Raw genomic sequence first — 15,273 nt, 5'->3', positions numbered from 1 at the left:
CTTGGAGCCTTTTTAAAAAAATTATGGGTAGAGATCCTTTAGAGAACAATGCCAGAGTTATCTTGGTGTACTATTATACCCTTATTCCAAAACCTGTATGAAGTGATGAAGTCCTAATTAGTAATTATAATACTATGAGCTCCCAAACACTGCCTTGTCTGTAATTCTCTCTCTCTCTCTCTCTCTCTCTCTCTCTCTCTCTCTCTCTCACACACACACACACACACACACACACACACACACACACATATCTGCTGGGATTGTTTCCAGGCTGTTTGAAATTGAGTTAGGAAGGATAATTTGAATTTCAGCATTGTGGACAAGATGAAGTAGCCACTTTCCCTGAATCACATGACAGATGGGATGCCCAAACAACTCATGGAAGCTGATCTTTCTCTTGCCTTCCCTGATGTCTGAGATGGGTTTGGGAACAGTGGCTGGGTTTTGAGTACAACAAGGATGCCAACTTCTGAAAGGGCTTCTGATCTTTTTAAGTAGACGGTGAGGAATTTTCTCAGGGATATATTATTTTGGCTTTTCTTTGTTGCTGAATATCAGCCGTATGAGATGTAGAATGACTAATGGTCAAGCCTGACTCCTGTGATCTGAATGTGTGATTAGAAAGTAGGCACTCAGTCCTAATTCACAGAATAGAGCTGATCATAGACAATGGCATAAGATGGTGCTATTATTTAAGAAAGAGAACAAGGACAACTAATATTTTTTAAAATTCCTTCATAGTTGTAATTATGTCCTTGTGAGCTATTTGGAGGAAGGTAAATTTGGCAACAACTATGGGTCCCACAGAAGGTCATTATTATAGGGGACAAACTTCTACCACCATATATAGATTATCCATAATTAATAGTTGTAGAAATAATAATAACAAAATTAAGAGGTAGACAGTACATTCTACATTATCTAACTTAACCACTTCATTTTACAGATGAGGAAATCGAAGTCCAGAGAGTGACTTGTCTAAGGTCACATAGCTAGCTAATGATAACTCCAGGCTCCCAAAAATAGAATCATAGGAGCTTCATGTTGTAATTGACCTCAGAATTCATCTAGTGTAATGTGTGCCTGAATAAGAATTCATTCTATTATTATATACTCAACAAGTGGTTGCCTATCTTTTGCCTAAAGGTATATAATGGTGTGGCAAGTGGCGGGGGAGAAAAGGGAGAGGAGGACTGACTGGCCTCCCTGCAACTTCTACCCATTACTCCTAGTTCTGTCTTCTGAAGTTAAACAGAAAAATCTATCTACACCCATTCCTCCCCCCATCTCAGAGTTTTCAAAATTCTTTGCTATAAGCATATAACAAAGTTAAATCTTCCATGAAAGTCCTACTATGCTGTCATAGAATGAATTGGTAGATTAAATGCTATCCATGGTCACAAAGATTTTATTTATCAGTGGTGGGACTTGAGTTCAAATTTTCTTGACTCCAATTTGGGGAGTCTGTATTCAAAATACCAAACTGCTACTTTTTCAGAAGTTATTTTTTGAGTTACATGTTAATATTGAGCTTCCTCAAGGTCCATGTATTTGCTAATAGGGTTGTTCATTATATACTCCTATCTTTTCTTTTTTTTCTTTTCTTTTTTTTTTTTTAATGAGGCAATTGGGGTTAAGTGACTTGCCCAGGGTCACACAGCTAGTAAGTGTTAAGTGTCTGAGGCCGGATTTGAACTCAGGTACTCCTGACTCCAGGGCCGGTGCTCTATCCACTGCGCCACCTAGCTGCCCCACTCCTATCTTTTCTGTTCATTACATACTTCTTTTCTGGAATTCTGTTCATTATGTACTCCTATCTTTCCTGGAATTCTGTGTGTGTGTGTTTATGTGTGAAAGTGAAACTTAGTACAACACAATTTTCCATTGTCCAGATACAAAGGATCCCATAAGTTAATGTCTGGTAAGGGGAGCTGAGATGGACTTTCCCCCAGCAGAATGAATAGCTGTGGAATAAGAAGCATGCAAAATAGCCTCTTCTCTTTAAATAAGAAAATCGGAATCTGAAGGGAGAAATGACCAAGCCAAGAGATAATGTATTAAAGGGGGCAAAAAATAAAAACCAAAATAAAACAAAACAGTGGCAGATGACAACTGATCTAGAACAAGAAGCCCATTGGGTCCAATTCAAAACTGAAAACCATTCAGGATGTTCTCATTTTTGTTAGGTTTGAAATGTGTTCCTTCTATTGATATATACTTGGTTGGCATCATTAGGTACAATCATTTGGATGCCAGGGGATAATCATGAATAAATAACTAACTGTTTTAGTTATTTTTTGGCCACTGTGACAGCTTTAGGATCAAGTCTAGATTTCCTGATTGGGATTTCTTTCTCTGGATGAGTGCAATGTTGTTTCAAGCGACATACAGAGTCTAAAAAACTCTACCCCCCCAAAATGACAAAAAAGCAAGCTCTGGAAAAGAAGTGAACATATAAGTCTTAGTTTTAAAACTTATATTTGGGACATCTTATAGAAGGAAGAAAGTACAGTGGGAGTGAAAGAACCTACTCTGAATCATGACTCTGCTGTTTACTATCTGCATGACCTTGAATGAATGAATCCTAGAATCCCTCTCAGCTCAAATTTCCTCAAATATAAACAGAGGGAAACAGAATAGATGATCTCTAAGGTCCCTTCCAGTTTTCAGTCTATAACCCCGTAACCTTTGCTTCCAATGTCTTGGGACAATGCACCCCTGCCTTGCAGTTTAAAAGAGCCTTCAAAACAAATGACATTCTTTCACTCCATCATTGAAATTTCCATTTATTAATAAGTGGTGCGGCATTTCTTTATTCATTTGATTGTTCATTTTAAGACAGAACATAAAAAATCAGGTAAGAAGTATTGTTTGCATAATATAGATGGAAATCAACATATTAAAGTTGTTCAAATATCGGACAGTGCCAGAATATAAATTAGACATACAGTTTAAAAATTACAGGAAATCATATTAGAAAGAGCACTAAAGGCCACTTGTAGAAAAGTTGTGTTCCCTTGTAAGCCAGAATGTGAAAAAAGCGTATCCTTTGTAGCTCGGAGACAACTTCAGGGAGCAAGGCACCAGAATTCTATGCCATAAAAGGAAAAAAAAATAAAGTAACTCCCCCCCCAAAGGAAAAAACAGCAGGTTTGTCATTTTTTAACTTCATCTTGTCCTTCAGAGATTCAAAATGGTTCATTCTCTTGCTATTTGAAGTCAGTTTGCTACATCAGAAAGAAGAAAAAATGAAATGGAAATACCCAGTCCCATTCCAACCCATTCCCTAGCTACCATGGATGGTCTGCCCGGTCCGGTCCTAACAATGCACGTATTTTCCTCACTCAGGCCCTTTAAATGATTCAACTAATAAGATAAACCATTTATTTTCTGCATTTACTTTGCATGTGTTCTCTATACAAGTCATATCCCTTCATGGGAACATAAACTCCTTGAGGCTAAGGATTCTTTCTTTTTCTTGCCTTTTGGACATATGGGCATTGAATAAATGCTTTTTGAGTTGAGTTGGAATGAATTAAAACTAGAGCTGAATATAAATTTGAGAAGGGGCATAGAGACTGAAGGGTCACTATTTTATAAAATCAGATTTTCTTTTCTTTTCCTTACTCCTTGATGCTAGTGTGTTTCTCAAGAATAAAAACACAGATTTTATTTATTTACTTTTTTTGGGTAGGGGCATATTGGATTTTTAGTATAGGAACTCTGAAAGCAATACCTTCCACATGGCAAAAAGATAAAGCCTTTATGAAAGCAAAATAAACAAAACCAAACCCTCCCAATTCATTCTTCCCTTGAGAGCTCCGTGCCTGTGCCTGAAAGAAATATGCTGGTGGGTGAAGGGAGAGGTTATCTCTCTCCAGTAAAAAGGTGCTGACATCAGAAGAAAAGCCTTGCCTTCTGATCTTGGGATAGAGAAATTTCTAAATACAAAGAGAAGTACCCATTCTATGATTTGCCCACCAGAGACCCAGAAGAGAAAGCATTTGAAATAAATATGCTACCTCTGAAGGAAAAGCTGGTTTCAAATCCTAATAGTAAATAACAAGTCAGAATAGGTGTTGAGTCAATTGGGACATTTGAACCTACTTAATTGAATTCAGTGAAAATTAAAAAAAAAATAGTTACTGACAGGTTAGCATAAACAGTTTGGAAAAGGAATAATTCTCATGGAGTTCTGAAAAACCATGTTCCAAAAAAACCAATGTTAGTAGAAACCAGTACAAAGTGAGTCATTCAGTATCACTTGACATCCTCCCAGCCTTGAGACTTCAAAGAAAGTAGCCATTGAATCAGTTCAACAAAAATGGAGCTCTATCCTTTTGCCCCAGTGGGAGATTCCTAAGTATATCACAGGAAATATTTCTCTATCCTAGCAAATCTATCTTGAGACTTCCATGTTTATAAAGTAGAAGATGACCAGGTAATAGAAAATATTTTTTAAAAAATTTACTAATACAAAATTAGTTTCCAGTAGGAAACCGGAAAGTTTGATTTTGGAGAGCAGATTTGGCTCTGTGGTATTTACCCCTCTGGTGGTGAAACAGTACTGTATATATATTGAGGCATGTAGGGTAGTTGCTCCTTGAGGCTGCCAGTGGGAACTTTTCCCCTCCTCAGTAGAATGTAACCTTCTTGAAGGCAGGGATTATTTTTTTGGCAGGGGGATGGGTGGGAGGGAGGGAGTGGTGGTTCTCTTTGTAGGTCAAGTACCAAGCATAGTACCTTACATAGAGTAGCTATATTTGCTGAAGTTGAAGGTGTTGAGAGAGATGCAAAGCAGAGAATCTGTGGTTGCTTTGTTCCCTAGCAACTGTGGACACTGTATCCCAGAAATGATGTCTAGTACCTTCTTGTTTTAAATCACTGGATGGGAGAGTGCTTTTCTGTGCCATTCTCACTAATTGGTTGGTATATCAATTTATGTCAGGTCTGACAGCAACCATATAGCAATTAGTTGAAATTGGCTCAGCCAGGCAGTGAAAGGAAGGTGTGTTCTCTGTCACAGCAAACATTTTTATATTTCCACTAACCCTTTACCATAAAATACCTGCATACAGCCTCAGGAACAAAATAATTCAGCAACTCCCCCAAATTACAGGAAATAAGGCTTACTCTCAACTGTGATCATGAAGGTCAGCAAACAGGTTCAATTCAATTCTGTTTGATCCAATTCAATTCAGTTTCATTCATTTTGACAAACATTTCTTCACGTGCCTACTATGTGCAAAGCATTGTGCTAGGTGCTGGGGATACAATGAAAAAACAATAATGAAATAATCCCTGCCCTCAGGGAGCTTACATTTCTTTGGATTATTGAAATAAATATCAGCTCATGCATTTTTGTCTCCCCAGTTTATGATATTAAGTGGAGGATCCTTGGACAAGTCTAGAGTGAACAACTGTATTTCTAAGATTGAGGCAAATATTGACTACTGCGTATTCACCTCGCAGACTTTCAGATGGACATTTAAAATGATCCCTTCCCCTTAATACTAGTTTCATCTCCCCCATTCCCCCAATTCTTGCCTAATATCAGGCTGATGTTGTTTGTTTGGAGATGTTTGGGGAACAAGGTGCATAAGATTTGGTGAGGATTCTTCAATTACTTGGCCAACCTCTTGAGACCTAAAGCATTTGATAACTTTTTATTATGTTCTCTTTTGAGAGAGTCTTCCTCTATATTAATAAAACATGACAATGACTGCCTGAAAGCCAAATAAGAAACAAAAAGAAATGTCAATGCCAAGGAAAGCAACAAAGACCTCTCTGGGTGCCAGTTTTTTCATTTGTAAAATGAAAGCTTTCCAGCTTGAACTGTATGTTCTTAAAAGAAATTAAAAAGCACCCTCTGGCAAGGGTATCCAGACCCTTATCATAAATAGAAATTAATTACTGATATCCAGATCCAAGTACCAAATCTTCTTTTAGCTAAAAGTTTCAACTTTCTTAATTACCCAACCATTTTTAGTCACTAGCATGGAATAGCTTGAGTAACATCTGTTTCTATTTCCTTCTGACCCTTTGGTGACAGGATTTGGTAATGAGCTATGAAATGGCAAGATTAATAAAGAGGAAAAACTAGAGGCTCAGAGACGGCTTGCTACATGAAACAAAATTTCCAATTGTAAAGTCTATTAAGCCAAAACAGTTATTTGGGGTCATGTAGATTTCATGAGATCTAACTTGAATTTTATCAACTGGCTTGTGTTTAGATGCTGCTTGGGTAGTGACTCTAGGGGAAGGGTGAGTGTAAGTAGCAGACCAGATGATTTGATGGGATGGTGGGGTGGAAGAGGGAAGCAATAGGAAAAAATTGAAAGGAAAAAAAGAAAGGGGTGTGTTGGCATCATCTTAATGGCACTGAATCTTAAGGACTTTTGGAAAACTCTGTTGGGAGGATCTAAGCCAGAAGTGGGGAAAGGTAAAATGATCTCTTCCAAGATAGGAGAACATTATCCTCTCTGCAAAGACAGCCCCTGAAGATTCAGGACGTTTGTTCATTGTTCAGGTTTAGATATGACTAGGTGAATGAGAAGGCAGGCAAATGTTTATCTTGTCTACTGTACTGCATTGAAGTGGATAAAACTTTTTATTCAATGTTTCTAATCTCTAGGTACTATCTGTTTTTACATTTCTGGGTCTTCTGTACAGGAAATAAAGGGAACAGGAGTATTGTTCCCTAATTACCAGCCATGGTGCTGAAATTGAGAAAATTTAAAGGAAGCCATCATAGGATCTTAGATTTAGAGCTTAAGAGACCTTAGAAGCCATTGAGTCCAACCCTCTCGATTACAGATGAGAAAAATGAAGAAATTAAGTCATTGGCCTATGATTATATACAGAGTTTGAACTCAGGTCTTACTGACTCCAAGCCCAGAACACCCTATGCACTGTGATAGTGTTATAAGACTTAATGAAAATCATAACCAGAAATACATCACTCCCACCAAACCATGCAATTTCATTAAAGGCTCCATGGGCCAAGTAAAACCAGTGCATAAGTTTGGCTTGTTCACATAACTTTTGTCATTGGGAAAAAAGATAGGAAAAAGCCATGTGGGTTTTTGGTAGTACCTACCAGGCCCTTCATTTTAAATAATCCCTGTCATTCTGTAGTATGTTTTCGCAATTGTTCACCCATGAAAAATGTGAATTTAGCATGCCATTAAGATATAATTAATACCCACTAGGGATTCATGTACTAAATTCAAAGTAATAGGGTCTTACTCTTGTCCCATGGTAGTAACAGCTTTTTCATTTCAAGAATTAAATGCAAATAATTTGAAATGCAGAAGTATCATTATCAATAAGTGCTTTAAGGTTACAATATCTTAATGCTAAACATTTTAGGGTACCTGCCTCACCTCTTTCTTTTTGAACTGTGAAAATTTCTAAAGTTAATTAAGTATTCATAGGAACATTAGAAAGTCTGATTTAAGGCATTATGCAGTACAGACCCTGCACTGTGAAAATAAAAGGGATTCTTTAGCTCGGAATATCGAAAATAAACTTAGATCCTTGTTCCCATCACTTCCTTTGGCTTACTAATATGTGAATTCCCTGGTTCCTAATAATGTTATACCCTGGAAAACTTGGTGTGACAGCAGACTGTTATAAATTACAGCTCCTTCCATTTTTGTTTGTTCAAAGAAATAAACCATCCTTAACAATGATTATGGGACTTGATTTGGAAAGTGAAGCCAATTGAATCCTTTTGACATATCTTTGTCACTCAAAGCTAAGATCAAGAAATAAATTCCGGAGGATGCTCATGATCAAATGATTTCTGCCCAACAAATGGAGAACCAATGGGACATAATGAGCAGCCAGATCTAGAACCTACAAGACATGGGCACTAGCTTTGTGATCCTGGGTATGGTACTTCACTTCTCGGTATTCTAGGTACCTCCTTAAGACTCACTGTACTCTGACAGGAGCTTTTGACAACCCCCTCAAATCACAGTCTTCTATGTCAACTCACTTATGGAGATGATAAAGTATCAATATATTTGTGGAAACTCCTGTTTTCATGAGTCTGGATGTCCAAAAAAATATAAGCTTCTTAAGGGTAAGAAGTTTTCTCTTTTTTTTTTTGTATTCCCACTGCCCAACATAGTGCCTGCCACATATATAAGGCATTTTACAAATGCTTGTTGATTGATCGATTGGCCAGATATAAGCTAAATTCTCTGTTCTAATCTGAGTTGGCTATGATTCAAAGAGTCAGTCTGTCAACAAGCATTTATTAAGCACTTGTTATGTGCCAAGCCCTCTGCTAAGTGCTGGGGATAAAAAGTAAGGCAAAAAATATGGATTGCTTTGAAAGCTGACACTTCTTTTAGTCTTTATTACCTCAGTGGTATCTTGTTATAAGGATGGAAGCTTTTTGATATACCACAGAATCTTAAAGTTCTTCAGAGACTTCAGAAATAATTTTGTACAAAACTACCTCAACAAGAGTAGGCTCTCATTCAATTTCCTCATGAAGACTTCCAGTGAAAGTGAACTCACTCCCTACTCAGGCATCCCATAACCTTGTCCATAGAAGATGTTTCTAGAAGGGAGGCAAACGTTCACTCATTTTTGATCAGCAGTCATGAATATAAGTATCCCCTCACACCATTTGTTATCTGTTAATTAAGGTCAAGATTCTGGGAGAGTGTTAATTTGTTAGAAAAATTAATTAGTGCAAAGGTAGAAAGTTTGGTCAGTTTTCCATAAATTCCTTTAAAAAACTTTAAGTAAATAATGATATAGTGATAACTTAGAGACATTTAAGTCATTCCTGGTAAATGATGACTCCTAGATTAGTCAGAAATCAAATCTCTGAGAAAAGTACATTTGCTCCTTTGGGTCAGAGGCTCCCAATAATCCATCTTGGAGCTTAATGTGGCCGGTTGAAAGGTGGCAGTTATTTCCATGACCACCTCTCTGTGGTTGCAAGTCATAGAAAGAATAGAGGATAGAGTCTGCTTAACCTTGCTCTGCCTCTTAACCACTCTCAAACTCCTCAGTCAATGCCCCTTCCTATGTTCCAAATACGAACACCACTGATAATGTCCTCCTTTCCCATTTTCCCTCCTCCTGTCTATCTTCACACTTTGGAGCATAAAAAGTTTATCTTTCCCACCAAAAGACTGAAGATCCCTCCATTAGTTAATGTATAAACTCATTTACTGAGGCATCTGCCAGAACTATTATTCTGTAGGCAAGATATTGAAGGATTTCAGCCTTGCTGACATATAGGCACCAAAATGTACCTAATTCCTAACTAATTGGGTCATTTTGAAAGAGCTACTTGTTCAGGAACCAATAAGCAAATGTTTAAAGAGGAACAGGACTAATACACACTTGTGCAGTCATTGAGCTGGTATCCATCCGTATGACCCAATCTTCATGAGAAATTTTACTACCAGAGTACATTAACAAGTAGTAAAGAGAAACCTTAGGCAAATTGTGCTTAGTACTTAGTGTGGTACACTGCTACAAGGCTTTTTGATGATCCAGTGTCACTTAAGATTTAAATATTTTCATAAAAACATGAGAAGAAGAATGGATGAACATGACTAAAAAATTCCTTACTGGGTGGCCAATTTTCTGGTAATGAATCTGTCTATATTAAGCCAGGCCAGCATCAGACAAAAGCCAACTGCTGAAGCCATGTTTGAATCCATTCCAGCTTGGTAGCTTTCAACAGGCCAGGGTCATCTTCACACTTCCATACTATGATAAAGCATCCCATCGACAAATATTCATTTAGCTTCCAGTACCCTTAATATGACACCTTCAGAGAATAGCCAACGAAGTAGCAGATGGGCAAGATTCATTATAATTTGTAACAATGGAGAAGTACCCCATAGTGATATAATTATTCATCCACTGAAGTAAAATAATAATAAATGACATTTATACAGCTCTCTAAAGTTCTCAGAGTAGTTTACATACATGATCTCATTTGAACTAATGAGGAAGAAAATGTGATGGTTATAATCTTGGCCAATTCACACATCAATGAAGCTACAATAAGCCATTTTTCTTGAAGCAAAATAGACAGGATAAAAATAAGTATATTGCTTTACATTAAAAAAACAAATTTTATGGATTTTACCAGTTAATTGGGGTACAAAGTAACTGACATTCTGTGTTCAAAGTACCAGAGCTAAGTCAGCCATAGAGAAAACACCAAGACATACTTACTACTTGTGTGATCTTGAATAACACGTCTGGGCCTCAATTTTCTCCTCTGTACATTGAGGAGGGTTGGCTTACATGATTTTTAAGGTCTCTTGGATCTCTGTGATTCTAGTCTAAATTTCAGTATGATTTCTTATTCCTATTTTCTACACAGAACATGTAAATGGCTTAGGAGTCCTGAGTCCTGTGGTCAAGTCTGTTATGCCACTCTGACTTTGGGAAAGTTATATAACTTCTCTAGGCCTTTATTTCATTCACATGTAAAGTTATGGGGATTTATCTATATGAGCTCTAAAGTTGATTCTATTCCTAATGGATATTTTGTAAAAGATTACCTGTAGGGAGCAGAAGTTGGGTCCTTTTTTGAGGACAATGGAATTAGCAGCAAAGTGTTCTTTATTAAGATCCTATTTGGAAGCCTTAATTTTTTTTTCCTAGTTTCTTTCTAAATTAGGGTATCCACAGTATGGGAAAAGAGATGGATTCCTTCCTTTCCCTCTGTATTATATTGAAGGAGAAACAATATGATATAGAGAACAGAGGGCTGGCTTTAGAGACAGTAAACACCTGTTTTCAGGTCCTGTTTCTGATACATACTAGCTATGTGAAAGGGGGCATCACCAAACTTCTCAGGCTCCCAACACAAGTTTCTAAGATTAGTTACAGAGAAGTTGCTAACTGGCCTCAATGGAATGAGTTTCTGCCGTGGCAGTTCCATACATCAGTAAAATCAGAATTCTTCCAAAAGTAATTATATTAACTACCTGTGTCATATTAATGCAGGGGGGTAGACCTCACTGAGCTTCCTCTCTGTTCTAGGAATTTTCAAGAGCTAGTGAAGTTATCAAGAACACAAATTCATCACTTCAAAACTGGGTACGGGTTTCAGGGCAGGTGCTAGAACACAAATGGTCAGTGACTCTAGAACTAACTGGAACTATATTCTCTGTTTATAAAAGAAAAGGAGCATGGAATCTTCTATAGTCCCTCCCTGCACAGGCCCAATTGTGGTTTTTAAGTAAGAATAGCAGATAGATATGTATTCTAGAAGAAAGTAGCGGTACCATTTATATAGTGTAAAGTCATGCAAAGCATGCTCAAAATGAAGCGGCTTCCTTGTGGTGTCTTGGAAAAAAAAATGCGGCTGTAAATCCCCGTGGAATGGTGCAGTGACTACTACTAACACATGCATTGAATGCAGCCATTGGTGTTCCAACTAGTAAGCTTTGGGTGTAAGAGTAAGTGAGCTATACAAAGTTTGTCTACATTACAAGGAGAGGCCATCCAGTGACCCCTCCTTCCCCTTTAAACTGGCTTGTTGGAAGGAGTCCATATGGAGTCCGAAATCCCATCCCCTGTTGAAGACAAAGGCATAGAGCCACTTGGGGTGAAGGGGTCTGTGTCTGTGTCGGTCTCTCCCTCGGCCAAGTAGCGCTTCTCCCTCATCCAACTCGAGCCCCCATTGGGGCCGAAAAGGTAATCATCTCTGTCCTGGGAGATGCTGAAGCCACTGGGTGAGCGTTCTAGTTCTTCGTGATTGACAGAGAGAAGGGATAATGGTGTATCGCTGTCCCTGGTGAAACTCCGTCTCTGCCTGGGTGAGATTCGTTCCTGGTAGGGGCTGTGTAGCTCAGCTTGGGAGTGGTAACTCACCCGAGAGTCTAGGAGAGTGAGGATAGGCAAGACGGTCGGTCTTTCTGCATACGGGACCGAAGAGGGGAGAGTCCTCGGGAGCTTCTCCCTTTCCGATGGTGGTCCTCCTCCTCCACCTCGAGGCAAGCTCACTGGGTCATGTGCAAAGAAAGCATAGGGGCTGACTTTGTTGACAGGGACCTGGTGGAAGCTATAGGGGGTTTCGTGGGTGCAGGGTTCAGAGTAGTTGTAGATAATGGTTTTCAATTCAGAATACTTGTTCTCCTCTTTCTTCTCGACCTCTGCTGGGGTAGCAGCGGCCTTTTTGGTTGGGTAGTATTCTGTAACTTGTACTTGGAGCTGTTCCATGTGCTGCATGTGCATATCAACAAGAAAATCCAATTTCTTCCCCATGTCATGAACCTGGGGGGGGGGCATGGAAAGAAATGTGTTGGGTCATGTGCCTATCTTAATAAACATGTTTTTTAATTAAGGCATTTTAATCTAAAATGGGTAGTGTTAAACTATTTTTTAGTCCTTGAAAACCGGTTGAATTTTTAAGATTATTTTAACTTTTAAGGTTAAACATTTATTCTATATTTTCTTTCAAGTTCCACCTCCCCCCTCCTTTTAAAATGGTAACCTGAGCTGGCCTTTCAAGCATACCTGGGTTACACAAGTAAAGGATAAAAAGGGAATTCAGCTCAATGAGTCTTGTCCAAATTCTCCCGATTTCTAAAGCAGTAGGGTCAGACTCGATCAATGATGACTTATTGTATTCAAATATCCTCTCACTACAGGGAGCCTGACTTTTTAATGTGGCTAAGTCATTTATTTCTGATTTTGTGGTCCTGATTGAAGACATAAGAAACATTCTAGTGTAGGCAATATAGCATTGGACCCAAATTTCAGAAGATCAAAGTTGAAATATTTCCTCAGAAACTTATTATCTGTGTTGTTGCTGCTGAGTCATTTTGGTCGTGTCTGACTTTATTTTTGTGGTATTTTTTTTTCTGGGGCAATGGAGGTTAAGTGACTTGCCCAGGGTCACACAGCTAGTGTTAAGTGTCTGAGGCTGGACTTCAACTCAGGTCCTCCTGAATCCAGGGCCAATGCTTTATCCACTGCGCCACCTAGCTGCCCCGTGTCTGACTTTTTACAACTCCATTTGGGGTTTTCTTGATGAAGATACTGGAGTAGTTTGTTGTTTTCTTTTCCAGCTTATTTTAGAGATGAAGAAACTGAAGCAAATAAGGTTAAGTGACTCACCCAGGGTCACACAACTAGTAAGTATTTCGGGCTAGATTTGAACTCAGGTCTTCCTTACTCCATGCCTGGTGCTTTATCTACTGCACCACCTAGCTGCCTTTAATATCGTTGTGGCGGTGAGCAAGTCACTTAACCTTTTTCAGCCTTAGTTACCTGATCTATAAAATAAAGGAGTTGTACTCAAATCACTGCTAAGATTATTTTCAACTCTAAATATATGGGCTAATGATTCCTATGTCCAATGGAATAACATTATGTTCAGAAGATTAGATAGTATGAAATGATGACAGAAACATTTCTTCAATGCCTTAAATTGCATTTAGGACCCACCTGTCTTTCGACTTTGACGAATTTCCCCATCATGCTTTGGTCTTCAATTTCTGATGAGGATGCTTTGGCTACATACGGATCATTTCTAGGAAAGAAGCAAGAATCCCATGAAAGCATTGCATCCCATTCCATTCCACAATGTTATTTATATCTTTGGCTGCTTTGGACCCCTAATGTTATCCTACCCACTCCTGCAAAATTATATGGACAGATGATTTCCCTAAGATATTCATGAGACTCAATAGTTCAACCTGAATTAGGGAAAATTTACATTCTACTATCTTCAATTTGACTGAAACTAGTGGATAGAAATTCTATGCTCTGCTGAAAGATGATAACAACTGTTATTTATTAACATAAACTTTGTTTTTACTTTGTGTGCATGTGTGTGTGAATGTGTGGTACCATATTAGGTAATATAGTGGAAAGAGTTTATAATTTAGAGTCTGAGGACCTGACTTTGAATTCTGACTACAAATCTTTTGATTCTAGAGATATCCTAAGGACAATTCAAAAACATTAGCTGTTCAAAAATATGGTGGCAATTGGTGGTGCAGTTGTTAGAGTACTTGGCCTTGATTCAAGAAGACTTGAGTTCGAATAGGATCTCGGATACTTATTATCTGGGTGACCTTGAGCAAATCACAATCTCTGTCTTCCTCGGTTTCTTCAATTGTAAAATGGATATAATAATACAATAGGATTGCTATAAGAACCAAATGTGATAGTATGATAATATTTGCAAAGTGCTTAACTCAGCACCTGGCACTTAGTGTCCTAAACCTAACTTACATTTCCATAGTGTTGTAGGGTTTGCTGAATTTTTCTTCACTACTCTAAATACTCTATGGGATGTGATGCTCATTTTCAAAATTGAGAAAAATAATGTTAGAAAGAGTGAAGTGAGGGCAGCTAGGTGACGCAGTGGATAAAGCACCGGCTCTGGATTCAGGAGGACATGAGTTCAAATTCGGCCTCGGACACTTAACACTTACTAGCTGTGTGACCTTGGGCAAGTCACTTAACCCCAACTGCCTCACCAAAAAAAAAAAAAAAAAAGGAAAGAAAGAAAGAGTGAAGCGACTTGTCTATCCAGGAGGTGTCTGAGCCAGGATTGAAACTTAGGTTATCTGACTCCAAGAGCATGGCTTTTCTCATTAGACCATGCTGCCTAACACATATTGTTCTTCAAGCAAATATGCTAGATGGAAGCATTCATTTATTCCAAATGCAAAATAACTTTGCAAAAGGGGCTTGAATTCAAACTCCCCTTGTGCATTTAAGGAAGGATTTCCATTTACAAGGACCCAGGTATTATATAACATTGTTGTCATGAGTTCCTTGTTTCTATTCATTCTCCTTGTCATTTCTGGGGAACAGGGAATCTCCACGCCCTAAGTGAATGAAGGTGAGACTTGGGGTTGATGACTCTGGGTCAGGTCATTCCAAGAAGCAAACCTTGGAGACTGTTGGGAAGGATACGTGAAGGCTCCCCCACGTTGGGATTTCTTGTGTTTTGGAGTAGATGGAGGTCCAGGGGTGAAGATCATATCTACTCTGAAAGAGAAAAAGAGAAAAAATTAAGAAATACCATTCCAAAGAACTTAGCTGAGTCCCTGGACCACTCACCATACAAAATGAGGCAAGGAATATGGATCTACATGCACGAGTATTTATAACCCCAATACATCATCCATTTAGGTTAGGCAAAAATAGCTGCTGCTTCTTATGGAGAACATTGTGGGCAGAATCAGAGACAAGGAGATAGATGCATCTTATTATTTCTCTTAGCAACTCTAATATATTAAGCTCCAAGCCTAGCTCATC

At 38.4% G+C, this 15,273-nt stretch overlaps 1 protein-coding gene across 1 annotated transcript in view; it reads right to left on the bottom strand.

The window, feature by feature from the left end:
- Positions 1 to 2,770: 2,770 nt before the first annotated feature.
- Positions 2,771 to 15,273, bottom strand: part of KCNQ3 (potassium voltage-gated channel subfamily Q member 3) — a 489,931-nt gene continuing 477,428 nt past the window's right edge. The window contains exons 14-16 of the mRNA XM_043975612.1: positions 14,905 to 15,003; positions 13,447 to 13,531; positions 2,771 to 12,270 (exon numbers count right to left, since the gene is read on the bottom strand). Coding sequence (XP_043831547.1) covers positions 11,521 to 12,270; positions 13,447 to 13,531; positions 14,905 to 15,003 — 934 coding nt within the window. The 3' untranslated portion in view covers positions 2,771 to 11,520. The remainder of the gene's footprint in view (positions 12,271 to 13,446; positions 13,532 to 14,904; positions 15,004 to 15,273) is intronic.

The sequence above is a fragment of the Dromiciops gliroides genome, chromosome 1, assembly GCF_019393635.1.
Source record: "Dromiciops gliroides isolate mDroGli1 chromosome 1, mDroGli1.pri, whole genome shotgun sequence".
Taxonomy (NCBI): Eukaryota; Metazoa; Chordata; class Mammalia; order Microbiotheria; family Microbiotheriidae; genus Dromiciops; species Dromiciops gliroides.
The sequence above is the reverse complement of the archived record's forward strand: the minus strand, read 5'-3'. Positions and strand labels throughout refer to the sequence as shown.